This window comes from Choloepus didactylus, chromosome 27, assembly GCF_015220235.1.
Source record: "Choloepus didactylus isolate mChoDid1 chromosome 27, mChoDid1.pri, whole genome shotgun sequence".
Classification (NCBI taxonomy): domain Eukaryota; kingdom Metazoa; phylum Chordata; class Mammalia; order Pilosa; family Megalonychidae; genus Choloepus; species Choloepus didactylus.
In genome coordinates, this window is record NC_051333.1 from 899,572 (window position 1) to 926,635 (window position 27,064).

The following is a 27,064-nucleotide window of genomic DNA, read 5'->3' on the forward strand; positions in this document are numbered from 1 at the left end:
GGCATTTGCCAAGTGCCGGCTTCTGAGTAACTGCTGGGGATCCAGTGGGGAGTAAAACACAAAAATCCCTGACTCTGAGTTGGTTACTTCTGTGGGAGTGACAGACAATAAACCAGACACGTAGATAGGACACAGAGCTTGTCCAGTGGTGCTACGTGCTCAGGAGAAACAAAGCAGAGAAAGTGAAGAGGGACTCGGGGGGTTTGGGGGGTTGGGGCGCATTGTGGAGGGGTCTCCACGGCAGGCCCCGCTGAGAAGGAGCCATCTCAGCCGAGACCTGGGGGAATGCAGGGAGGGGTCCCCAGCAGACGGAGGGGGCCAAGGCCAGGGGCGGGAGCGAGGCTGCCGGTTCCGGAGCAGGGGGCGGGCAGGGGCCGGGGGGAGGCGCCCGCAGCCCCGCAGCGATCTACCGGGTCCCCGGGCCCGTCGGGGAGGCGGCCGGTGCCTTCAGTCTCTGCTGCTGCGTCTGCTGAATGTGTTGATACAAAAAGGCCTTGCATTTTCCCGTTAGCTTCATGCTTCTATTAATCCGCTTTTACTGCATTTTGGGAAAGTGTGAGTTTTGAGAGACTGGGGGTGGGGAAGGGGGCGCGGAAGGACTCTCACCAGAGGCAGTTGGATTCCTGAAGCGGTTGAGAAGCTGCCAGCAGAGAAGGGACAGTCAGACCTAACGGGGTCCCCCCGGGCGGCGGGAACGGAGGGGAGGCCGGTTAGAAGCCCCCCGCCCTGGAAACCCAGGGAGGAGCTGGCGGCGGCCGGGGTGGGGGCCCTAGCAGTGGACGTGGTGGAAAATGATGCGATTATGATAAAACCGGGAAGTGGATGACAGGGTTGCGGTTGGCTGCTGTGCGCACCCCTTCCCTCCTGAAACAGAGCCCCTCCGCTCCCCGGCTCCCGCCGTCCACCAGCTCGGCCGCGCACCCCACAGGGAGCAGGAAACGCCTCTTCCCCTCCCAGCTGCCGCCCCCTCCTCAGTGAGGACCCCCCACCGCCAATCTGGGGTTCGAACCCGAAGCCTCCTTTCTCCCCCCAGCGGATCCCTCAGACGCGGAGGTCTCCCCCCGCCCCGGCCCCGCGCGCCTCCGCTGTCAGGGACCCCCGGGCCTGGGGAGGACCCGCGGTGTTAGCTTTGACGCTTGAAATCCATGACGTTCAGAAAATTAATTTTAAAGTATTTTGTTTTCTAATTGTGTACGTCCCTTTTGATAAAACTTGACCAGACTTCATGTGAAACTAGTGATAACCTTCATGTACGGTGAAGGCCGCGCGGGCGCAGGGCGGGGACCCGCGGGACTGGCGCGTGAGCACGCGGAGGGTCCCGGCGCCACTGCCCGGCCAGGCCCTTGATTTAAGCAGCGGGCGGGTCCCTCCACCGCGTCATTAACCCAATCACTCGATCCGACCCTATAAAAGGGACGGGCTGTGGGGAGTCCCGTCAGAGGAACCCGGACTCTGCCCAGCGTCCAGGCCGAGGTCCCAGTTTGGAGCGTCAGCCCAGGAAGCGGTGAGTCTCCAGCACGCGAGGAAACCTCCGCTTTGGGGTGTGCGGGATGTGTGCGTGCCCTCTGGGAGACAGGGGCTTCCCGGGAACCGGGGTTCCTCGGGGGTGACAGCTGCTCTCGGGCGCGGAAGGGCTTCATGTGTGGATCCCTTAATCTGTGCCAAGGCCCGGCTTGATTGGAAGACACTTCCCCTGGGAAATTCCATTGGAACTGAATTATTTTTCCCACTCGGAACTGAGATTTAAAGACCCTTCACTGCTTACCATGTGCCAGCAACTGCTCTAAATTCTTCACATCTGTGGGCTCGTTTAACTCCCCTGACAAAGTTTGAGGAGTTGGACGCATTACAGCCCCGTGACACGGTCGCGGCCTGATGGGAACCGCCCCTGGGGACACACAGCCGGTCCGGGTGGGATCCGGATCGGAGTCCCGGGCCTGCCTGGGATGGAACGCGCACCTGGGGAGTCCAGGAAGAGGGAGCTTGTGGGGAGGCCCAGAGAGAGGAGAGGGTGTAGGTTCCAAAGAAAAGTAAAAGGAGGCCATTGTCCCTGGCCACAGAGCCGCCCCACACCTAACATGGGGCTGGGTGGGGGGTGAGAAGCTGCCCAGGCAAGGCCTTGGTCCGCTCCTCAGGGCAGGGGGTGCCGTGGGGGAGGAAGGAGGGTGCGCTCTGAGCAGATTAGCCTTTTATAAAGTTGCCTGGAAGCTTTGTGAGAAATGGATTAGGAAAAGGCAAGAATGTGTTCAATTTTCTCCTATGGGCTCCTCAGGACTCCTCTTGGCTTCATTTCTTGATGGGATCTGGGCGGTTAATCTGATCGCACAGCCAGGTGAGGATGGCACTATGAAATTCCATCAACTGAAAAAAATCGATTAGGATTTGCATGCCCACTAACCTGCTCACCAAACACCCACATTTTCTGACTTTGTGGCATGAAATTTGCTTTTTAAAAAATGCAAATCCTTGAAATGTTAATCGTCTATAAAATAGGAAAAGGACACAAAGGTAGATAAGGACATAGAAAAGTGATTAAATCTTCTTTTCCCCATTTGATCTTCTGAATTGTATGCCTCTAGTTGCCGGGTAATGTGGCTGGCAGTCAGAAATCCATTCTGAGTAATGTAAACTCAATTTCATGTTTACTGGATCCTAGACTCCAGTGGGAAAGGACAGGGGTTAGAAACCCAGATAAACATACAGTTTTAGGTTCGGTAAGAGCAGCGAAGTAGAGACAGATGTTTGCGAGCAAGGGAAATTGTTGGGGGACACTCAGCATCCTCAGTCCATATGATTTTAGTCATTCTGGTGGGTGTTTTGTTAGCATCTCTTTGTGGCTTTAATTTTATTTCTGAATACTAATGAGGTTGGTCCTCCTTCCATATTGTTTTAGACACTGAGATAACCACTTTTGGTTGGTTCCTTTGGCTAGGTTTCTATTAGTATCTACCTGTAGTTTGAAGGAGTTCTTTATATATAAAAAACGTTTTGTGTATTTATTGCAAGTATCTTCTCCTAGTCTCTGTACGTAACCTTTCCGAAGTCTTAATTATTTAATTTAGGAATAAAGTTCTCCTTTTAATGTAGTCCAATGTATCAATCTTTTCCTTTGTACCATGTGCTTTTTCATGTAAGATTAAAGATATCTTTTCCTACAACAAGATTTAAACATATTATTCCATGTAATCTTCTAGAAGCTTTATTGTTTTACATTTCACATATTTTTGAAAACCCACCCAGAATTAAATTTTAGTAAATGGTGTAATGTGGGGTCATTTTTTTTCCCCATTTGAAATTCAGTTTTCCCAGCACCAATTATTGAGACAAAATCCTTTACCCACTGTACTTCAGTGTTATCTTTTTTACAAATCAAATGGCTCGATAGGTTTTTTTCTGTGTAGGGACACTTTGCTTTTCCATTGCTCTATTTCTTTATCTTTGTGCCACTACTGCTGTCGTGTAGTCTTATAATCAAATGATGTTATCTGGTTGCATAAATCTGTCTACGTTTTTTCTTCAGAATTGTCTTTGCTGTTTTGGCCCTTTGATGTCCATATAATTTTAGAATCAGTTTTTCAATTTTCACTCTCACGTGCACACTCACAACTTACTGAATTTTCCTTAGAATTGCATTGAATGTATAAAGAAATTTGAGGAGAACTGACATTTTTATAATATTGACCCTTGCAAACCAAGAACATGGCTTATCCCTTATTTTCCCTAAATAAGTTGTAGTTCTCAGTGTTCTCTTGGCCATCTTTCATTAGACTTGTTCTTAGATATTTGATATTTAATGCTATTGATAAGCAGTGAAGTTTTCTTAAATTTAATTTAATTTTTGGCTACTTTTTTGATATGGTACAATTAAGATGCTTTTTGCACATTGGCCTTGTTAAATTCACCTAGTCTTCCAAAAGGAGCCTAGAGGTCACTCTGGTGGGCACTCATACACACAATATAGACAACCCTTTTTAGGTTCTAATGAATCGGAGTAGCTAGCAGTAAATACCTGAAACTATCAAACCACAACCCAGAACCCTTGAACCTTGAAGACGATTGTAGAAAAATGTAGCTCATGTGGGATGACAATGTACTTGAAAAAGCCATATGGACCACATTCCCCTTTGTAAAGTGTATGCATGGATGAGTAGAAAAATGGGGACAAAAAAAAAAAAAAGGCACCCAGTGTTCTTTTTTACTTTAATTGTTCTTTTTCGCTTTAAATTTTATTCTTATTATTTTTGTGTGTGTGGTAATGAAAATGTTCAAAATTTAATTTTGATGATGAACACACAACTATATAATGGTACTGTGAGCAACTGAATGTACACTTTGTATGACTGCATGGTATGTGAAGATATCTCAATAAAATTGAATTAAAAAAATAAAAAAAATTCACCTAGTCTAATATTTACAGAATATTTTGGTGTTTTTTTTCTGTAAATCCAATCATATCTATAAATAATGCCATTTGATAACTTTCTTAACTCACTGTATAGAAACCACTCCAATGTTGCATAGAGATGAAAGTGGGAATCCACCTACCTCTTAATCTTAAAGAGAAAAGTTTTAAGAATAATTTTTACTGTAGCAATTTTTGAATTGCTTTATCACATTAAGGAAATTTTCTTCTGTTTATAGATTACTAACTGTCTTTTTCATGAACGAGTACTGACTTGTATTCACTATTTCAAATGTATCTACTGAAATGATTAAACCAAGTTTTTTTCTATGTTCTACTAATGTGGTAAATTACTGTGCAACTTTTTAAATTTTAAGCCAATTTTGCCTTTACAAAATAAAACCCAGTTGGTTGTGATATGCTATTCTCCTTATATTTGCAAATATTTTGTTTAGGATTTTCTCACCTATATTCGTGAGAGATAGTGGTCTGTATTGTTTCTTTATTTAATGTACTTGTCAGATTTTGCTGTCAGGGAGGTAATGTACGAGTGTGGTCTCCCTTTGTCTAGGCTCATTTGTATTTGATTTGTTTTCTTTCTTAAATAACTGGTAAAATTGACACATGAAGCCACCTGGACCTGAAATTTGTGTGTGTTTGTTTGTAGTAATGGCAGTGTTATAATTAATTACCTATCTTTTATATTTCTAGCTTTCGGTCTTGAAGTTTGCTGATACAGTTGCTGAGAAGATTCCAGAGATACAAGTCAGCAGAGCCTGAATCCTCAAAGCTGCATTTCTGAGAAGTCTTGCAAAGCATGGCTTTAGACCTCAGAACCTGCTTTCAACGTGACACATCCAGGAGTGATCCTGGGTCAGAAAATCTAGAATCTGAACCCAGCCAAGGTCCTGGTGTCCAGGAGGGAGAGGGAACCTCTGAGTTCCAGGGCCCTCAGCTCAGCTTGTATCGAACCAGCAATGGCTCGTTTGCAAGGCAGGAATTACAAAGACTCCGTAAGGTGTTTCATTTGTGGCTACAGCCAGAAAAACGCAGCAAGGAAGAAATGATTTCTCAATTGATCCTGGAACAGTTTGTGATGACCGGACACTGCAGAAACAAGTCCACTTTGATAGAGAGATGGAATTCAAGTGGAAGAAACCTGGAGAAACTCATGGAAGATCTCACCGATGATTGCGTGAGGTCACCTAGCCTTGTGAGTAGTGGGTCCTGACCTGGGGTACGGGGCAGAGGGGAGTAAGAAACAAGTACAGTCAGGTGGAGTTGCCTGGAAGTGGAGAAAGAAGAGATTATTGACCCATTTAAAAAATGTGTAAACAAAGGTACAGGCAATTTAGTTAAATGTGTCAAGTTCATTCGTTAATGCCAGAGATAAGAGACTAGTGGGTCTGTCCCCCCAAACTTTAACCCAGCTCAGAGAGAGACGGACAAAGTCTCTGCCTAGATGGCAGAAACGGGGTGAAGGACATTGAGCAGGTGTTTACTGGACACTTACTGTCTGCCGAGAGGTTTGCAGCACGTGTGCTTGGGGGGCTAGTAAGACGAGTGAGGCAGATGGAAAGGAAATGAGTGAGCCACGCAGAAACAGGAGGATTTCAGAATGTAAAGTGCCAGGAGGAAACAGACCTGGTGGTCAGTGGGAATCTCCAAGGGAGTCGTTCTAGCTGGTGAGGTGAGCAAGGGAAGGAGGACTCGAAGAAATGGACATTGGAGCTGAATTCTCGAGTGTGAGGCATAAAGGCCTTGGTAAGTGCTGGCTCTTCCTTCAGGAGAGACATACCGAGGCCAGCAGGAGCTGGAGGCGCGAGAGCCCACAGCCGAGGAGTCTGGTGAAATCTGACGAGGGCGGGTGTCCCCACCCCCCAAGGCTTCGGCCACCAGCAGCTCCAGAGAGGAAACCGGTCGCTCTTTGTTCCAGGTCCACGTCCACATGCAGGGGCAGGAGGGCCTCTTCTCGGAGAACATGCCCTTAAGAGAAGTCGTTTTCCATCTCATGGAACAAATACCAGCAGGAACCCCAAGAGGAGAGAGCATGAGGGCACCCTTTCGGGGTCCCCAAGGTACTCCCCTTCAAACAGGACAAGGTGGGTGAAGGGGCCTGGGCACCAGAGGGGTGTTTCCTGTGGACGCCTTCCGGACTTCAGCTTCAGTAAGTCCTCTCTGTATTTTCACAGGAGATGGATGTAGAGTCGGCAGCAACATTTCCGTGAAAACCAACCAAGTAAATGACAGCATCACTAGTCGAAGCAATCGAGTACCTTCCCTAGTTATTCCTCAGGAAGAGGATAGCCATGAACCTGAAGATATGCAGAACTCCGGAAGAGCGGGGTTTGGCTCCTCCAGATCCCAGGAAGGATCGCCGGGAGGCCCCTCTTATGAAGATGTCCCTATGGAAGTGGATCCACAGTTTCTCCCCAGGCCAGACCAGGCCACTCCTGAACCTGTCCCTCCCCAAGCTACCCCCAAGCCTGTCCCTACTGACCAAAGCACTGATGTAACATCCAGGTGTGGGGCAAATCAAGAAAGAGTCCACGGTTCTCCCAAGCCATACAGATGTGAGGACTGCTCCAGGGTCTTTAGGTATCCCTCTCAGCTGGACGCCCACCAGAGAAGACACAGGAACGAGAGGCCATTTGTTTGTGCCGAGTGTCACAGAGGTTTCTTCCAGATATCAGACCTACATGTGCACCAGAAGATTCACGCAGTGGAGAAGCCCTTCAAGTGCAGCACATGTGAAAAGTCCTTCAGCCACAAAACCAACCTGCGGGCTCACGAGAGAATCCACACCGGAGAGAAGCCCTACATGTGCTCCCTTTGCAAGAGAAGCTACCGCCAGTCATCCACGTACCACCGCCACGTGCGGAACCACCAGAAGATTAATCTCAAAAGTGATCCTGCCACATCAGAAGCTACTGTCCCCGCATAAGATGTATTTTATAATTATCTGGTGTGCCTAATATTTCTTACAAAGTGGTAATTATTTTAGTTATGAGATCAGATAGAATTATTTTGTTCTCCACCTTCCTTTATTGTGTGATACCCTTATTCAAAGATTAAATTTTACTGAGGAAGACTTCAGATAGAAAGAGAAATAAAATGAAGCAAATCAAACTTGTGTTTTTCCTTTTTATTTTCCTCTTTTCAATGTGTTGTTTTGCTGTTTTACCATTAACCAAATGTATGAGTATTTTATTTTAGTAGTATTAAAAACATAGGACTTTTACTCTTTTAATCCATTGCAAATATTATTTTGCTGCTGAAAATGTTTCTCTCTTGACCATTGAGACCCTTCATATTAGCACTTGTTTTCTGTTGGCATTACCCCAGTGGATTTTCATGGCTCCATTGCTTTCTGCATAATAAGTGATTCTGAGTTTTTGTTCTGTCACTTCTGCCCTGAATATGGATTTAACAATTTCTTTTAGAAGCCCTGTTTTCTTTTGGTATTTGGGGATGACCCCAACCCAGACTCCGCCCATCAGGCAGGGCAGCTGTAGCACATGAAATAATGGGAGGCAGTTCAACATTTAAAAGAAGGAGATGGCTTCAGGGGTACCAGTCATGGATAAGGAGGAACTGGGCATATAATGAGGTGGCAGCTTTAGGTTGTCCACAATATATTGAGAAAAGCAAACTGAAGATTGGTATGAAATTTATAGTTGTGTTTTTATTAAGAAAAAGCATCTTGCATAGAATATGTTTGAATAGATGCAAGCACATTGTGATGGTTAGGTTCATGTGTCAACTTGGTCAGGTGAAGGTGCCCAGTTGTCTGGTCAGGCAAGCACTGGCCTGTTACTACAAGGACATTTTGTAGCTGGTTATTAAACCAGAAGGCTGGTTTATTAAATCATCAGTCAATTGTTTGCATCTGTGGCTGATTACATCTATGATCAACTAAGGAAGTGTCTTCCACAATGAGGGAATCCAATCAGCTGGATTTATCCCATCATTTGAAGGCTTTTAAGCCAGCCTCTCCTGGGGAGTTCATCGAGGACCTTCATCAGAGTTGCCAGCTTGCTGCCTGCCCTGCGGAATTTGGACTTGGTGTATCCTGCCCTAAAGAATATGGACTCATGCATCTCCACAGTTGCGTGAGACACTTATATAAAATCTCATATTTGCACAGAATTGTATGTTTGCATGTGGTTAAAATAATCAAATTTGAAGGCAAAACCCTTAGAATGGCCAAAATTTGAGCATAGTCACATGTTCAGCTTAATTCTTTCTCTTCTCAGACGTGTGTCTTCTGCTCAAACTTGGCTGAGATTTTTTTTTTCACCTTTCACTGATGTTTCTCCAGAGGTTTTCCTGCCACTACCTTTGAATTACTACATAATCATTATTGACTTTTGTAATTTACATTCCACAACTATTTCTGTGAGATAATCTCAACAGAGATTACCCTCTTAGTAAAAGAACAGTAGAAATGATAATCGCAGTCCATCAAAGAAATGAGATTTGGTGTTCAAAACCTTTTTCTCTGGGTTCAGTTGTCTCCTTTGCTCACCTGCTTTGATCATGAGCATTTGTGGATACTGTCCTGTCCCAGAATGGCATTTGACATTCAAAATAATTGTCAGTTCCCTAAAAAGAATTAAGTGTATGTTCAGGACCCAAAGTAAGAAATATTATAGGAATAAAACAGCGTTGACTGTGTAGGATACAATCACTGACTCTACAGGCAGGAAAGACATTTTCTGAGGGAACCAGAAGCAGCGTGCCATCCTTGCCCAGCTGGTGTGCAGGGCGGCCCCATTTCCCTCCTCTAGCCTCATGGTATGGCCCTCTCTGGGGTCTTTTTCTCTGTTCAGGCTACAAGCATTTGAAGAGCAATAACATAATGTTTATTAGCTTCCAGCTACGAGGGGAAACATCTTGTGGCAAAATACCCGGTGGAACGGTATGTCCATTTGGATTTGTAGCCTACGAAGGTAGATAATACGTTTAGCCTCTGAGAGGAAGCCGGGTGTCATACAGTCTGAAACAATGTCTCTAAGGACTTCACTCAGCAGTTGAAGACAACTCTCCCCAGAAACCCGGGAGCTGCCCTTCGAGGAAGGAACGAGCCCCTCACACTCTGGTGCTGTGGTCCTCAGATCACCGCGGGAGATCAGAGAAGAAGTTGTAGTTTATGGAGAGATGGGAACTACATTACCCAGTGGGCACTGCGCCGAGCGGCCGCGGCGATGGGCCAATGAACGCCCAGGGTGGGGCATTTCCGTACTTGCGCTTCGCGACTGGCGGGACTTCCGGTGGCCCTGTCGTGGCGGTCATTTTAGCTTGTCTTGGGCGGTCCCGCCGCGTCAGAGGTGCTGGGTTCGCTGGTTCCCGGCCCAGGTGATCGAGGTGACGGGATCCGGGAGGCCAAGGGGAGCCGTCGTCCCCACCGCACAGAGGCGGGCCCCGGGGCTGGCGGCGCCGTCCGGGTCGGGCTCGGGAAGCCGGTGCCCGAGCCCCCGGCCCGCCCCGCCCTCAGCCTGCCATGGCGGCCGCGCCCACGACCCCGGCCCAGGTAAGCGCTGCTTCCTCCAGGCCCTCACCCGCCCTCTCCCCTCCTCGCCCGCGCCGGAGGGGCTCCTGCTCCGGGCGCGGCAGCCCAGGCCGCGGCGTCCAGACGGTGAGGTGCTCGTCGTTGGGTCCGTGATTCTGACAGCCGGTGTGATGAGGTGTAGGGGCTGTTAGAAGTGAAGACTTGGAAATGTGACTGAGCCGGGAGCATTCGGGAAACCTGGGTCCATCTCGTCTCTGCAGGAAGCAGATTGTGAGGCGGGGTCGCTCCTGGAAGGGCAGGCTGAGGAGTTCTGCTTTCATTTTCAGGGTTCTGGTATCCATGGAGAGTTTTGAACAAAGGAGGGAAACGATCAGAGTTGATTTCAGAAGTTTCCATTAGCTGTTCAAAGGAAGTACTGACTGGAGGGAGTAATAAGGCCACTGAGGCCCAGGGAGGTTGAATCCTTGTGCAGGGCCACACAGCTGGTAAGAGGCAGCCCGGAGGAGGGAGACGCAGGTGGTTGGACAGTCAACAAGGTCACCTAACTGCAGAGCTGAGCCCATGTGCTTCTGACATGGTCGCCTGTCTCCATGGCTTTGTTCCCGGGGGTTTGCAGAGCTGCAGAAACACGTATGGAACTTGCGCGGGGAAATGGAGGGTATCATAGTGCCTCACTCATCCTGACTCCCACCCACATGTTCTTTGCTTTTGTGGTCATCTGAGAGTCACTGGGCCTGGAATGGTATCTGGGGCATATCTTGCAGCTCTTCACCCACCCTTCTCCCAGCCCTTAGCTCTGGGGACCCTGGAGAAGGGCCTGAGTCCACACTGTGGATCATATGTAGGGGCTCCCATTTCTGACCACTAGTGGAAAGAGGGGTGGAAGGTTGTTCCTGCAACAGATACCCGTACATACAGATGGTTTGAGGTGAGGTTGAGCTGGAAGTAGTGGCTGTCTCCTTTCTTTCTGGTGGGAACAAAGAGCAGGGGCAGGAGTCAGGCCTGGAATGGCTGCCTGAGCGGTTGGACCTATATTCTGGTGATAATGGGAAGTTTGGATTAGAGGTGCAAGGTCTTTTACCCAGGTTTGTTTTTTTACCCAGGTCTTCATAGGCTCAGTGTGACTGCAGAGGGTAGAACAGACTGGGGTTGGGGGGATAGGGAGGAGGCAGGCAGACCAGGGAGAGGGCAATGCAATAGTCCACGTGAATGTTGATGGATCAGAGTAGTGGATGTGGGAAAAGTGGTTGGATTCTGAATCTCCTGGATTTTGGATCCATTTTTTAGGAAGGGTCAACTGGATTCTCTGATATAATGGGTGAGGGAAGAAAGGGAGGAGTCAGGGGTGACCCCGGGAGATTTGGTCTCAGCAGCTGGAATGCTGGAAGCTCCGTTCACTGATACGGGGAAGTGAGTAGTAGGAGTAATTTTAAGTGGGACTATTAGGAGCTTTGTTTTGGAAATGTTAAGTGTCTGAGATATTTTGGAGAACACTGAGTAGAGACATAAGTGGGCAGCTGAACACACAACTCTGGAAGTCTGGAGAGGGGTTCAGGATGGAGACATCTAAAAAGTGGTGGCTAGTGTGTGAACCTGGGTGGAGCTGAGAGTCACTTTGAGAAGGGGGGATCTTCAGGTCTTGGTGATAATGCTGTCAGTGGGCTGGGAAGAAGAGGGTGGGGGCTGAGGGCTGGGTCTCTTGCATGAGCGTCTGGTTGGGAGTGATGGGGCGTCACAAACAGATGAAGGAGAGAAGTGGCCATGAAGAGGGGTGTGCAGGAGAGGGTGGTCCAGCAGGTGGCCAAGACTTTCAGTGGAAAGAGTAGCGATGCAATGGATGCAGAGACACGGGAGTAGTTAAAACAAGGTGGTATGGAGTCTGGGACTAGTGCATATTCACGGCACTACTGAGTCACCAGGAATTTGAGGTGACCTTTGGTGAGCCTGCGATGTTTCAGTCCGATCAGTGCATCAGGTCAGGGGCAAATGTGGTCATCTGAGTGTCACTAGGCCTGGGATGTCATCTGGGGCACTGGGGCTGGGCTTTGAATGATGGTTATGTGGAGGGAGGGAGATTGTTACAAAGAGACAGCAAGTATCACACAGAACCGGAAGAGTATAGTGTTTGTTTATTTTTTATAACAGTTTTATTCACATGCCATACAGTCCATCCTAAGTGTTCAGTCAGTGGCTCTTGGTATGATCACATTCATTCACTACTACAGACAATATGAGAACCCCATACCCTTTATATCCCCCTATTTTATGGACATTTAGCTTTGGTATAGTGTCTTTGTTACTATTAATGAAACAGATTGTTAACTATAGACTTTAGCTTACATTAATTGTTTTTTTCCCCATATAACACCCTATTATTAACACCTTGTAATAGTGACATATGTTTGTTCTAGTTCATGTAAAAACTTTCTTTTATTTGTACAATTAACCACCATCATTGTCCATTCTAGGTTTTGCTAAATTATACAGTCTCAGTTTTTATCCTTTATATTGCCTTTTGATGACATACATGCGCCAGCCTTCCTCCTTCAACCATACTCAGACTCAGCTTTGTTCATTATACTTACAGTATTGTGTTAGCATCATACAGTATTGTGCTATCCATTTCGGAACCTTTACAGTCAATTTTGTTAAGCATTCTTACTCCTTAAGCATCAAATGCCCTATCTCTCCCCTCTTTCTTTCTCCTGATAACCTGTGTTCTCAAATTTAACTCTCAGAGTTTGCTCATTATAGTTAGTTTATATTAGTGAGACCATACAGTATTTGTCCTTTTGTCTCTGGCTTATTTCGCTCAGCATAATGTCCTCAAGGATCATCTACACTGTTGCATGCATTGTGACTTTATTCTGTCTTAGAGCTGCATAATATTCCATCTTATTATGGAAACACAGTTTGTTTCTCTACTCATTAGTTGATGGACATTTGGGTTGTTTCCATCTATTGGCAATCTTGAATAATGCCACTGTAAACATCAATGTGTAAATGTCTGTTCGTGTCTCTGCTTTCAGTTCTTCTGAGTATATGCCTAGTAATGAGATTGCTGGATCATATGGCAATTGTATCCTTAGCTTCCTGAGGAACCCCAAACTGCCTTCCAGAGCAGCTGCACCATTCTGCATTTCTACTGAAATAAGTGTACCTGTTTCCCCACATCCTCTCCAACACTTGTAGTTTTCTGTTTTTTTTTAAATTATTATTATTTTTTTATAATGACCATTCTGGTAGGTGTAAGGTAGTATCTCGTTGTGGTTTTGATTTGCATTTCCCTAACAGCTAATAAAGTTGAGCATCTTTTCTTATGCTTTTGAGCCATTGTGTTTCCTCTTTGAAAGAGTGTCTGTCCATGTCTTTTGCCCATTTTTAAATTGGGTTGTCTTTTTGTTGTTGAGTTGTAGGATCTCTTTATATATTCTGGATAGTAAACACTTATTGGATATGTGGTTTCCGAATATTGTCTCCCATTGAGTAGGCTGCCTTTTTATTTTCTTGACAAAGTCCTCTGACATGCAAAAGTATTCAGTTTTGAGGAGACTCTGTTTATTTATTTCTTCTTTCGTTGCTTGCACTTTGGGTATAAGGTCTAGGAAACCATTTCCTACCTCAAGATCTTTAAGATATTTCCCTACATTTTCTTCTAAGAGTTTTATGGTCTTAGCTCTAACGTTTAAGTCTTTGATCCATTCTGATGGATTCTTAAATTTTTGTATAAGGTGTAAGATAGGGATCCTCTTTCATTCTTTTGCATATGGATATCCCGTTCTCCAAGCGCCATTTGTTGAAGAGGCTGCTCTGTCCCAGTTGAGTGGATTTGGCTGCCTTCTCAAAAATCAACTGTCTTTAGATGTGAGGGTCTATTTCTGAACTCTCAGTTCGATTCCATTGGTCAGTATAGCTATCTTTATGCCAGTGTCACGCTTTTTTGACCACTGTTGCTTTGGAATATGCCTTAAAATCAGAAAGTGTGGACCTTCAACTTCATTTTTCTTTCTCAAGATGTTTTCAGCTATTTGGGGCAGCCTGCCCTTCCAAATAAATTTGATTATTGGTTTTTCTATTTGTGCCAAGTAAGTCGTTGGGATTTTGATTGGTATTGTGTTGAATCTGTAAATCATTTTAGGTAGAATTGACATCTTAACTATATTTAGTCTTCCAATTCATGAAAACAGTATGTCCTTCCATTTATTTAGGTCTTCCTTTATTTCTTTTAGCAATGTTTTGTAGTTTTCTGCCAAGGACTGTCTTGATGCCATGTGACAACAAGTGGGGAATCAGGGAAGTGCCTGTGGTATGCGGCAGGGAGTTGATGGTGTCTGTGGGGGTGCGGCCGTGGGGTCCAGAGATGTGGGAGAGGCGCAATCTAAAGAATGATGTGCATGTGGAGAAGGAATATGAACTGATGGTCCCAGGACCCTGGTTTTGGGGATTTAAGAGTGGAGGATGAATCCAAGTTTGGTTGTATGTGGAGAAAACCAGGGGAAATGCTTGGCAGGAAGTGATGGAACCCTGTTTGTCAGGCCCAAAACTTAAACGATGTCTTTCTGCCTATTGCCTGTTGTTGCTGGGGCTGGACCCAGGGATTGATGGGGCCATGAGGAAGGAGCAGCACCCATGGCCCCAGGACCTGAGTCAGGGAGCTGGGGAGGACCATGGGGTAGATATGTGGGGAGATGGACTGTGGGTCCTCAGGAGAGAGGCTGTTCGTGGTTTCATTTGTCCCCATCATGGCAGGGCAGCGTGACTTTTGAGGATGTGGCTGTGTACTTCTCCTGGGAAGAGTGGGGGCTCCTTGATGAGGCTCAGAGACGCCTGTACCACGATGTGATGCAGGAGAACCTTGCACTTGTGGCCTCACCAGGTAAGGCCCTGACACCCCACTCCACTGTCCTGGGCTAAGCTTGCCTTTCCCCTGTTTTAGGCAGCTCTGTCCGTCTCACATCATGTCCATGGGCACATCTTCCTTCCCCAGTTCCCTGGAGTCGGTGCAGTTTTTGCCAGGGTTTGACTGAATGCACTGCCCTCTTCTTTCCTCTTGAAGCCCCAACCATTGTGGGGAAGGATTTGGGGTCAGGAGTTTTGACAGCCTAACCGTTCCCTTCTGGCTTGCCCTCTCCCTGGCCAGGTGACTGTGTCCAGATCTATAGCTCCTCTGACCCCAGCTTCTGCCCCCTTCCTGTACCTGACTGTCACTCATGACTGCTCTGCCAGGAATTGCAGGCACTGACATGGTCACTACTTATATGGACCATGGGCTGTTCCCGAAAGACCCTCCTCTGCAGTTAGTTCTTGTAATGTTAATTTTCTTCCTGTGGTCTGTTGTGTGCAGAGTTGTTGTCAGCCAGTGCTGGCCTCTCACCTGTCTGTCTTTCCTTTTAGATTTGCATTATCCAGGTCCTATGTTGTTGTCAGCTGGGGGTGGGAATAGATTCTAGTTCCTTCAGAGGACAGACACAGTTCTAGCCATGGCAAGATGGGCTCAGAAGGGGCCTGGTGAATGTCAGCTGGGGGATGATGTCAGGGCTGTGTTCAGATCGTTACTGGGAACCTGTCCTGTTCAACCACTGTTCTGGAGCAGTGGCTATACGTTATTTCTACCTTTCCTTCCCATTCTTGACACTTTGCTGGCTTGTCATTTCTGCTATTTATATTCTGCTCTAACCTCCAGCCTAGGGCTAATCCCCATTTCTTTGGATGCCACGCCTTACTCTTCCTCCTCTGCTCCCTCCGCAGTGCTCTCCAGCATTGCTGTGTCATGAGGGGTGCACATATCCTTAAATGGTCCTTGAACATCAGCTGCTGTAATCAGATTTTATTGGCCCCGGAGAAACCCTTCTGCGCAGCATGGTATATCACCAGCAGGTAGGTCCTGCTGAAAGCCACTGGCAGAGGAGTGAGCTGTAGACCCTGCCTTCCCTCCCTGAGCCAAACTTTCTCCCTGTGTCCTTTGCCTGGTGAGGCCTTCCCCATTATGTGACCTTAGGGGCCAGCACTACACAGCAGCCACTTCCTCAATCTGACCCCAACTCCCTTGCCCTTAAAATAATCCCATGGACTCACCTCTTGATCTCCAAGATGCACATTTGTGATGTAATTGCCCCTACCAATAAAGTCAGTACGTACTTCACCATCACTTCTTTGCTTTCAGGTGGCTGGCATGGAGCAGAGGATGAGGAAGTGTCTGAAGAGAGTGTGTTTGTAGAAGGAGTATCACAGGTCAGGACTCCCCAGGAAGATCTTTATACTCAGAAAACACAACCCTGTGACATGTGTGTCCCACTATTGAAAGACATTTTGCACTTGGCTGAGCACCAAGGAACTTATCCCAGAGAGAAATCGTTCATGTGTGGGGCATGTGGCAAACAATTTCACTTAAGTGCAAACTTTTACCAGCAGCAGAACCAGCACATTGCAGAGAAACCCTTCAGAACTTATGTGGACAGGACCTTGTTTGAGAAGAACTGTGAATTCCATGAGTCAGAGAAGCCCATTACCTGCAGGGAGGTAGGGAAGAGCTTCTTGACTAGTTCGGGACTTCTTCAGCAACAGGCCAGCCACACCAGGGAGAACCCAAACTATGGCACCGAGTGTGGAGTGGCCTTTCATGGCGGAGAAAGTGATTGCAGGTATACAGAGTACAAGAAAGCCTTCAGCCACGAACATGCACTTGTTCAGCATCAGAGAGTCCATGCTGGAGACAGGCTCTATGAGTGCAGCAAATGTGGGAAAACCTGCAAACGAAGATCTAACCTCATTCAGCACCAGAAAATCCACACTGGAGAAAGGCCTTTTGAATGCAATGAATGTGGAAAATTCTTTACCCACAACTCCCGGTTCATTCAACACCAGAGAGTTCATACTGGCGCAAGGCCTTATAGGTGCAGCAAATGTGGGAAATCCTTTAGCCAGAGCTCTGGCCTCATTCATCATAGGACAGTTCATACTAATGAAAGGCCTTATGAGTGCAGTGAATGTGGGAAATCCTTTAGCCAAAGCTCTGGCCTCATCACACATTGGAGAGTTCACAGTGGAGCAAGGCCTTATGAGTGCGGTCAATGTGGGAAATCCTTTTGCCAAAGCTCTGGTCTAATTCAACACCGGAGAGTTCACACAGGAGCAAGGCCTTATGAATGCAGTGAGTGTGGGAAATCCTTCAGTCGCAAATCACACCTCATTCAACACCAGACAGTTCACACTGGAGCAAGGCCTTTTGAGTGTGGTGAATGTGGGAAATCTTTCAGCCAAAGTTCTAGTCTCATTCAACATCGGAGGGCTCACACTGGGGAAAGGCCTTATGCCTGCAGGGAATGTGGGAAGGCCTTCAGTCGAAGGTCTTACCTCACTGGGCACCAGAAACTTCACACAGGAGAAAGGCTTTAGATGTTTGGGGACTGTCCTATTTATTCATTATAACGTTGGAAGAGAATCTTTGTGACGGAATCATCTGTCTGAATTTAATGTCATAGGGAAACACTCACAGTGGGGAGATCCCCCAGAAGCTCCAGGTCCATGGGAAGCTTCAAGGAGCTGTGTTGCACTCTAACCTGCCCAGGGCCCTTGTCTTTTGATTTCTGTCGCTGCCGTTTGCTGTGGCAGCAGCCTTTTCACTTCTGTCTCCCTAACGTGATCAGGAAAGCAGGCTTCTGTGCTCTATCTCAATCACTGGAGGAAATCATGAGTAGCCTGAGCCCTTAAGGAATCTTGTTTCTTTCCCTGTGACAAGGTGGGGCATAGATTTCACTCACTTTTGGCTTAGAGGACCTGATCTTTGTTCTGCTGGTGCCTGCAGAGAAGGACAACCATTTTCAGGGACATTGATGGTCTCAAGTGATGCTTGTGATGGAATTTTCCAGCCTCCAAGTGATCAATGTGGGAAATACCTACCTCACCTCACTCTGGTTTGCTTAAGCCACCTTTAATCTTGAGGGTTTTATTCATTGTGTGGGTTGGGTTGAAGACAGAATTGTATTCTGTCGGCTTGAAGGAGTGCGTGGTTTCTGTGCACATCCCAAAGTGCCTCAGGGGACAGTAGGAGGGCAGGAAATGCCTCTCCAGTTGGGCCTGGTTTGCATTGCTGCCCTAGGCCTCCTAGGAAAGACTGCAGGGCTTTGTGGCTCTAATTTGTGGCCTGGTTGCCAGATTTGTTGTGCACTCAGAGGCCACCCTGAGGAGTGGCAATTGTGTGTCCAGTGCTTCTGGGAGCAGCCTGACTGGGATATCACGTAATGCCCAGCATTGCTGAGGGAACTCTTACCCCGTAGGTCCTTCAGTGGAGCCACGTGCCCTGACGTCCAGAACTGAGTAAGCTAGTGTCCCTGGTTGTGAAGTTAGAGAGGCAGGGGAACTGCAATTGGTGCAGAAACACTGGATTATGAGAGAGTAGAGGAGACTGCAGCATAGTTGGGATGTGCCTTTTCTAAAAGTGCATCCACAAATATGCCAGTGAGGTGTGCGGGATGAGTGTATATGAATTCTCAGGACCCCCAGGTCTGTGGGTCTTTCTAGCTAAGGTCTTTGTCAGAGAAAGAGAGAGGAGAGAGACGGCGCAGTCCGGGGTGTGGCTCCTGTGCCCCAGCCGCGTTCCCGGTGGCCCAGGTGGAAATGGCCTTCACTGTTTGGCAATATTTTCTGCTCCTAAGGCAAGGCTGCCCCTCCCGTGAGGGGAGAGATGGCAGAGTCAATATGGAGTTTTCAAACCTGTATTTCCAGAGAGTGGGAGAGCTAATTTAAAGCTTTATTAGGGTGTAACTGACATGCAATAAACTACACTATTCGAAGTGTACAATTTAAGTTTTGACACAGGTGTAAACCTGTGAAACCATCGTAATCCTGATAATGAATATATCTGTCGCCCCTATATTTGCCTCATGCTCTGTTTTAATCTTTATTTCTTTACAATAGATGAGTGTCCATTTTCCAGAATTTTATGTAATTGTAATCCTTTACTCTTACTTCTGGTTCTTCTCATACTGCATAATTATTTTGAGATTCATCAATGGTGCTTATATGAGTAATTCATTCTTTTTACCTTGCTGTATAGTATGCTGTTGTATGCATAAACCTTTATTTGTTTACCCATTCATCTATGGATATTTGGGTGGTTTCCAGTTATTGGCTATAGCAAATAAAGCTCCTACAAACATTTGTGTACAATTCTTTCCATTGATACATATTCCATATATCTGGTGCTATTACCTCAGAGTGCAATGCTGACTCACAAGGTAGGTGTATGTTTAACTTTTTAAGAAACTACCAAACTGCTATCTAAAATGGTTGTTCCCTTTTGCATTCCCTTCAGCAATGCAATCCCTCATCCTTGCCAGCACTTGGTATTGTAGCCATTTTAACAAGTGTGGAGCAGTATCTCACTGGAGTTTTAATTGCATTTCCCTAATGATTCATGACATTGAGCTGTTTTGTGTGTTTATTTGCTACTTGTATACCTTTTTAATTAAAAAATGTTTATATATTTTTCCTTTTTAAAATGAATTTTGTCTGATTATCCCTTTTTGTTAACAGGTAAGACAGACATCTGTGGGAGCTTCCCTCATGTGTCAGTATTTGGCGTGTGGAATAGCTGTTTTTGAATACTGGAGAGTACGTGCAGTGTACTGCCCACAGACACCATGCACTTTTAAGTTTAATCTGCATTATTTTAACATTCACCATCACTTTCTTAAGGGTAGATATTTAATAATACAATAAATCAAGCTCTGGTTTGTAGTTTTGTTAATTTCCTTCATGTAAATATTCTCACTGTGGCAAATTTCAAAATGAAGTCACTGAACACAGAGCTGGGGAGATTGTCAGGAGCACGCAATTCTATTTCTACCAGACTGATGCAGTAGCTGCAAATTATCACAAGAACACAGAAGTGTAGTGAAACAATTAGGAAATGACAAGTTTTGAGTAGTTAGCTGTTTTTCTTTAAGTTTAATTGATGCATAATTGACTTAAACCGCAAATATTTAAAATTTACATTGTGATGTTTTGATACTGCTGACGCCCCTGAAACAAAAGTTGCATGTCCTTAATTCATGCAACTCAGTATATAAAAGAACAGATTCTACCTATTGTAGTGGCTCTTTCCACTTACATAAAATACTGGAAAAGACTTGTTATGAAGCCCCATGAGTTCTTCCTGAATCTTCCATCATTGATATGGCCATTCTTGTTTCGTCTCTCCCTGTGCACATTTACTGGGTTTTCCTTTGAAAGCTTGACCTTATGTTTTTTATGCACAAACTTCTCTTCAGAATGCATTTCTAAAGCGGAGGGGCTCTTTCGTAACTCCAATGACAAAATATTGTAAAATGATAAATATGTTAATCCTCAATTTTCTCAAGTGCCTCAAAAATATGTTCTTTCAGGCAGATTCATTCGCAATCAGTGTCGAAAGTGTATCCTTTAGGCTCTTCATGGGTGTATTTTGTAAATCTGTTAATGTATCGGTACTGTTGGCCTCTTTAAATTTTTATTACTTGAAGTTGCTAAGCCATTTTTTCCATTCAAATTTGCCGCATTTTAGATTTGACTTACTGCATCTCCCTGATGCTGTTTAGCTGCTCACTCTTCCCCCATATTTCCTGAACTCTGGATATTGATAAGATGTGTGATTGGAGTCTGGTCCTAGTGACAAGTGTGTGATGATGACACATCCGGAAACTGACTGTTTGGCTAGCACACCGCAATGCAGCCTGGAAACAAACATTACAAGAATTGTGGATGCCAAATGTGTGATGATGACACTGCAGCACAGCCCAGAGACATGCACAGGTGTATGTATCATAGTGACACAACTCAGCACAGTCAGGACACACACACACACCACAGCCACAACAGAAGAGATGTGTCACATGGGGCCGACAATTTGTGTATGCAAAGTACATCAAGATCTTTGAGACAGAAGTGAGTTAGTGACGTACCACAGCAGGTGTGACAGGACAGGCATGTAATAGGGACGCCCAAGGCCTGGTGTTGGGCCCCATATATACACAGTCATGGTCCTGGTGGACTAAAAATGAGGAGGCAGGCCCCTCCTGGCTTGGCAAGAACACCCCTTCTGCCACCCTGCAGGTTTGAGGAGGCCCTGATGGGAGTCAGGACAGGGAGCCAGGTGCTCAGCGTTGGAGATGTACCTGTGAGCAGCTGTCTGACCAGAGCAGGGGGCAGACTGTTTACCTGCTTTACAGGAGAGGTGAGCCCATGTGCCACCAGTTTAGGATAAGATTGGCCAGGTGTGACTCCCAGAAAACGGACTTGTTTCTGGAGATTAGCAGTCAGCGGCACTCACTGATTTGCATTTTCCCTACAGGGCTGAGGGGACAGTGGGTTAGTCACCTGCTAGAGGAGATGGGGTGGAGGAGCCACAGGGACCGGACATGCGAGGTCACTGTGAAGAGTCGCACCACCCACAGTAGCGCCAGTGAGCACACTGAGCAGTGCTGAGGGAGACCAGCAGGCCCTTGGGATGAGTCAGTGCACGTGGCAGCAAGGGCAGGGCTGACGGCCTGGATGACACTGAGGACCCTGTCCGGATGCCTAGGCAGTGGGGATGCTGTCCACGCTGGGGGTCTTAGCTCAGGGCCGGGGAGCTGCGGGAGAGCTCTGGAGCAGGGCTTGAGGCCCCTGCTGGAGTTGTTGAGGTGTTGGGGTGTGATAAATTGAAGGTCTGGTGTTCAGGAGACGGTCTGGAGAGGAGGAATCTGGCAGTCCCCCTTCACGAAGGACAGGAGGGAACAGGCAAGCCAATTTAGGACACTGTAGAGCTCCCAGCTCAAGTGCTGGGCAGCTGTGTGCCCTTGTGGAAGTCATTAACCCTCTCTGAGCCACTGATTACTTTTTTGAGAAATGGGAATAATGGTTCCTCTGCAGTGGTTGTTTTGGGAATATTAAATCAGCTAACACTGCTGGGCAACCTACTTCTACTGAGAAAGGAGGCTCAAAGTGATGTGCATGTTTCCAGATCAATGCCCTTTCAAATGAGAAATCTGCTGAGACTGGGAATTCGACTGTCCTTGTAATTCAGCAATGCGTACAATTACCACTTACATTTAATTTTCTCACAGTATTGACTCTGAAGTTGCAGTCTACAAGTTTTAGAAGAGCTGTAAGATTGTTAACTTGCAACTACGAGTGGACGCTCGTGGTGTCTTTGAGTCGTTATGGTGTGATTTGGATGTGCAGACTTTTAGGAGCGTCTGAAATAATAGGTCCACAATTCTATGGTAGGTTGCCGACCATACTGCATGAAAATCTGTGCGCTGGCCCTTTAAGAAGAAGCGAAGCCCCGCCCCCTTCCTTGACGCCTCGGGAGGACCACTCCAAAAGGTCTGTTGTCCACGTGACGGTCGAACCGGAAGGATACCCGTCGCCTGGCGGATGCAGGACCGAAACTACATTACCCAGAAGGCCGTGGACGGAGCGCGTTCCTGAGCCGAGGTAGGCGGGCGAGACCTCCGGCGTCGGCGCCTTAGAGCGTCACGTGGCTGCGGCTCGGTCCGCACCTGCTCTGAGGTGAGCGCGGAGCGGCGGCGTCTCTCCGGGCGGCTCTCCGGGACCGAGCAGGGCGGGACAGGAGGCAGGACGGGACCCGCCTCCGCGCCTGGGTGGGTCCTGGGGGAGGATTCGGCCGAGCCCACGGGACCCCCCGCCGCCCGCCTCGTGCGACCCGCGCCGTCAGGGACCCGGTGCAGTAGGTGGAGGGACCCTCGTCGTCACCCGCTGGGACCCCCTCCCCGCCCCCACACACCACACGGGCCCGAAGCCCCGATACGGGGGATGGCGGTGTCCCGGGACTCTGCGTTCCCTTCTCCCTGCTGTGGGGCCTGCGAATCCGTGGGGGTGGCGGCCACACCAGGGGTCACACGCGGAGCTGCGCGGGGCGCGGGGCGGGAGCGTGACCTCCGGCGTCCCGGAACCCGCCTCACGCCGCGCGGCCCGCAAGGAACCGTGAGGAGCCGTCCGCGGGGAGAGCCGGAGCTGCAGAGGCGGGAGACCTCCGCGTGCCTGCCAGCTGTGCCCCTTCCTGGGCTGTGACCCTGAGCAAGTGCTGTCTCGGCACTTGGCCTGCATTTTCCTGGACATAAAATGGGAACTTTAATAGTTCCTCCCCCGGGCTGAGGGTACCAGGAGAGGGCACACCCCGGGGAGCATCTGTCTGGAGCTGTTTCCGGGGAGGTTCCATCCTAAGCGCTCACCTGGTCTGACGTCCAGCCACGGGCCCTGTGCCGAGCTGCGGCTCTGTTCAGGTGAGCGCCCGGGGACAAAGGCCGGCAGGAGGTTTGTAGAATTGCTGCTCTCCTGCTAGGATGGAGTGGGCCTCCTGGGCAGGCTGGAAGCCAAGAAGTTCACTGGATTCGTCTTTGCATTTGCCATCTGTTTACTGCAAGTGGAGCTGGCAGTGAATTCATTGACTTGTTTAACATTTATTAGTATTTGAAATTTGAGTCCAATAAGATATCCAGTAATAATAGTGTGTAAGAGCCCGGTGTCCCTTTGTATGCAAAAGCACAGCAGGTCCTGGGTTTTCCTCTATCTAGCACATCACCCTGTTTACACTCATTGTCTTATTTATTCATTTGCTGCCACGTAGCACCCTCCATGGCTTCATTCCATTCTTGCTCCAGTGTCCCCTCCTGAGACGAGCCCTCTCTGATTGCCCCATCTAGTAATCCCCAAACTGCTGGTTCTCCTCACTCTATAGTGTGTTGCCTTTAGAAGCCTACCCTACAGCCCCAAGGTTGCGGCCGCCTCTGACATTCCAGGCATCAGTCATCTTTTAAGGACGTGGCCGTGACCTTTACCCAGGAGGAGTGGGGACAGCCGGACCTGGCCCAGAGGACCCTGTACTGGGAGGTGATGCTGGAGACCTGTGGGCTCCTGGTGTGACTGGCTAAGGCCTCACCTCTCTCGTGTAAAGGACCTGCAGACTCCCTCTTGGCCCCAGCCTCTCCCTCGAGGCCTGGCTGGTGGCGGCGGCCTTTGGAACCGGCTCTCCCTCGTCCCTGTGGCTCCTGTCTTGTTCCAGTCTCACCTCTTCCTGCTTCCTCTCCCTTTGTCTCTATCAGGTTTCACTGGGCACGAAACATAGTCCTTCTTGTAACGCTCAGACCCAGGTGAAGGGAATGTGTTGCACGGAAATGGGGGTGCCTCGCAGGGCCCAAGGGTAGGACGTCCAGCCATGCCCCATGAGCAGTTGACCCTAGGATGTGTGTGGAAGCACAGTTGTGTCCTACCTTTTCCATCTCTTGTCCTGATTTCTCTCTTTCTCTGGGTCTGCGTGTATCACTGTCTTTTCATCAGGGCATTTCTGTCTCAGTTCATAGTAGGAAGTGGCTGCTCCAGTCCTTATTCTCTGAGACCCCCAGATTCCTCTCTTCTTGTCTGTGTAGGTGATTCATCTCTCTCTCTCTCCCTTCAGCCAGCATTTTCCGCTGGGCTTCCTTGTGGCAGGAGATGGCTACTTGAGCCCACCCTTCCCGGGACCACTCACCCCAGCACCGAGCCTGGCTGTAGCCTGAGGTCCTCATTCTGGTTCCCACCAGAGGGAAGCTGACGAGCTGAGCTTAGTTGGCTCAGGTGTCCCCACAATCTCAGTTAAAAGGTTTCTTTGGCCCTTGGTGCCTACGCGATGGTCCCTTGTTTCCCAAGGCCCAGGCCACACTTCTCTGCTGGTGAGGGAGGTGACCAGCATGGGTGGGTCCCTGGGAAAGCTGTTCCTTTCTCCTCTTCCCTGTCCTGCCTCCTGACTGTCATCAGGAAAAGGTCCAGGTTTACTGCCATTTTTCACCCATCCCTCCCAGACTACTAATTTTTCTTTTCCACAAAGGGAGCAACCTGCCACCCCAGCCCTGAGCAGGCAGCATGAGCTTGCTGTGATCCTGTTATTTGCATTGCATTGTAGCATTTTGTTGGTAACCATCAATTTGTAGCAAGTGGAACTTGTTTTCCCATTTAGTGGAATGATACAAGACTCCTGTTTGAGGAAACTCATTTAAGTAAACAATATGGGTGAATTTGAAGGAACAGTAGTTTATAATAATGGTCACACCTGACTTCCCCTGAGCACTGACTCCTCATCAGGTCTTTTCCAGGCACCGCCCTGCTCGGCTCACTTAGCCCTCACCACCCCCCTGTGGTTTTTCCCCTGCGTAGGTGCCTGGCTCTGAATCCAGGTCTCACCCCTCTAGGAGGCTGCTATCCAAAGACAACATCATCCTCTTGGAGCAACAGTCTTTCTTTTTTCATTTGCTTGCTCACTGAGATATAACTAATGTTTAGTAAGGTGCAATCTCTAGTACCCAACTTGGTGCATGTTTTACCTGTGTCCCCGCTTGTTTGACTCCACCTGGACCAATGCCTGGAGCATCCTCAGCCCCCCACAGGCCCCACCCGCCCTCTCCCCATCAGTGCCTCCCAGAGGCACCGCTCTCCTGCGTTCCCCACCCATGGACTGGATCGGCCCCTTGAACATCCATTAAGCGGAATCAACCGCTGTGCACTGCTTTGTGCCCGGTGGCCTTCGTGCAACATCATGTTTGTGAGGTTCCCGGTGCAAGGATCAATTTCTGTCCCAAGCCTAGCTTAGCTTATACAGGTTACCTTTACCTCAGTTTGCACCTTCACAGATCGAAGCTGCATGAGGAATCATGAGACAGTTTATAAACACTGGTCTTTGATTAGCACGCGCCAGTGAAGCCCTGTTCGCCAGTCGCCAGCAGAATAAGGCAAACAGGGCCATTGCAATGAGTTTCTCAAGAAGCTAAATTAGCTGACTTTTGAAGATGCGCCTTCATTGCATAGTGCTTTCCTCTGCCTTCCTTGGTGGTAGAAGCCTGGGAATCAGTGATAGCTGATGTCTGTGTAAATGTCCTCATTTATCCCAGTCACGGTGTGGGTTTCCTAAAATGCACAAGTCTGAGGATCCATGGCTGTGTGTGAAAGGGGTGTACACTCACACAGTGTTGGGTTTTGTAGGACAGAGTTGAAGGGCAACGGCACTGTGTGGGCAGGCAGCACTGCCCGCTGTGCCTGGGGCCCAGGAATTGTTTGTGCTCTTGGTTCCCGGGTTACAGGGCAGCACCTGCCTTGCGTGCATGGGAACAGCATCACCCTGAAACCTTACTCCTTCCAAATACCGTCCTCCAGAGAGAGGTTCTTCTTTGTCTTCACCAGAACACTCATGTCCTCTTTCTCTGTGAACACGGTGCCTGAACTGACCTACCTGCTGGGGCACAGGCAAGAGCTTGGTTGGTGAAGAGCAGCCTCTCCCCAAGCACCTGGCCAGGTGGGTGGCCGAGAGCCAGGCAGGTGGGGGTCACTGCAGATCAGGAGGGAGCACCGCCTCTGGAATTCCAGGGAAGCTTCTTGTTGTGACCTCCCTGGTGGCCGTGGAGCCCTTCAACCTCTGATCCCTCCGTCCTCCCATCCCATCACCTGCCTCACTGCTACTAAGGTGTGATCACCTGGCTTTTCTTCTCTCCACCTTGGGACCCTGGGGAAGTTGCATGATCTTGTGCCTCTGTGTTTAAGATAGGCTGGGTTAATGCCAGCTGCTGTGGCAGGTTGTCGCAGCCCAAGAGGGCCATGCCAGTCCAGAGGCCAAAGAACACCGCAAGCATTTTCTGATACATGAACTTTTATTCAGGGCTTACTTACAGGGTGAGAAGTCGTGTAGAGATCATGACAGTTCTCTCAGGCTGGGCAGGCATCGCATTCGCAGGGAAGACGACCGAGTGATGCAAAGCGGATAGAAGGACTTTTATAAGGCTTAAGACAAAGACGTTCCTAAGGGTGGGGGAGCACAGATGCAGGAACAGGTCACTCTGACCTGGGGGGTGGTGCAGGAAGGACTAGAATAACACTTGAACAATTACATTTTGCTCTTTTTGTGAGACTAAGAGCTCTCACTTCCTGCCTCTTGCATAAAGTTACATTTTAAGGTCAATTTTACCCTTTTGTCTTTACTGGCTTAGAAAGACAATAGGTTAAACATTTAGCTCCTAGGTCATGCAGTCTGCTGTGCACCAAGGATCTGCAGGCCTGTTTTGCTCAGGCCATGGGTTGCCACAGTCCATCCCTGCACAACAGTTTGCATTGACCATAGGACAGACTTTACATCCATAATTCACAAC

The 27,064-nt window shown here is 48.0% G+C and overlaps 2 protein-coding genes across 2 annotated transcripts; both read left to right on the top strand.

Moving 5' to 3' along the window:
- Window positions 1-5,219: 5,219 nt before the first annotated feature.
- On the top strand, window positions 5,220-7,457 carry LOC119520962 (zinc finger and SCAN domain-containing protein 4-like). The gene is made up of 3 exons (XM_037818863.1): window positions 5,220-5,615; window positions 6,339-6,504; window positions 6,595-7,457. Exons 1-3 carry the CDS (start codon window positions 5,220-5,222, stop codon window positions 7,344-7,346), a joined length of 1,314 nt encoding a protein of 437 aa, XP_037674791.1. The 3' UTR covers window positions 7,347-7,457.
- A 2,318-nt stretch (window positions 7,458-9,775) lies between these two features.
- Window positions 9,776-19,521, top strand: LOC119520959 (zinc finger protein 211-like). Its single transcript, XM_037818847.1, has 3 exons — window positions 9,776-9,935; window positions 14,664-14,790; window positions 16,078-19,521. The coding sequence occupies exons 1-3, from the start codon at window positions 9,906-9,908 to the stop codon at window positions 17,307-17,309; spliced, it is 1,389 nt and encodes a 462-aa protein (XP_037674775.1). The 5' UTR covers window positions 9,776-9,905; the 3' UTR covers window positions 17,310-19,521.
- Window positions 19,522-27,064: the final 7,543 nt, after the last annotated feature.

Excerpts from the sequence above, each read along its gene's own strand:
- LOC119520962 (XM_037818863.1), top strand. The coding sequence starts at position 5,220 with ATGGCTTTAGACCTCAGAACCTGCTTTCAACGTGACACATCCAGGAGT. Across the intron at positions 5,616-6,338 it reads GCGTGAGGTCACCTAGCCTT|GTCCACGTCCACATGCAGGG; the intron begins GTGAGTAGTGGG and ends TCTTTGTTCCAG. Across the intron at positions 6,505-6,594 it reads TCCCCTTCAAACAGGACAAG|GAGATGGATGTAGAGTCGGC; the intron begins GTGGGTGAAGGG and ends GTATTTTCACAG.
- LOC119520959 (XM_037818847.1), top strand. The coding sequence starts at position 9,906 with ATGGCGGCCGCGCCCACGACCCCGGCCCAG. Across the intron at positions 9,936-14,663 it reads CGCCCACGACCCCGGCCCAG|GGCAGCGTGACTTTTGAGGA; the intron begins GTAAGCGCTGCT and ends CCATCATGGCAG. Across the intron at positions 14,791-16,077 it reads TGCACTTGTGGCCTCACCAG|GTGGCTGGCATGGAGCAGAG; the intron begins GTAAGGCCCTGA and ends CTTTGCTTTCAG.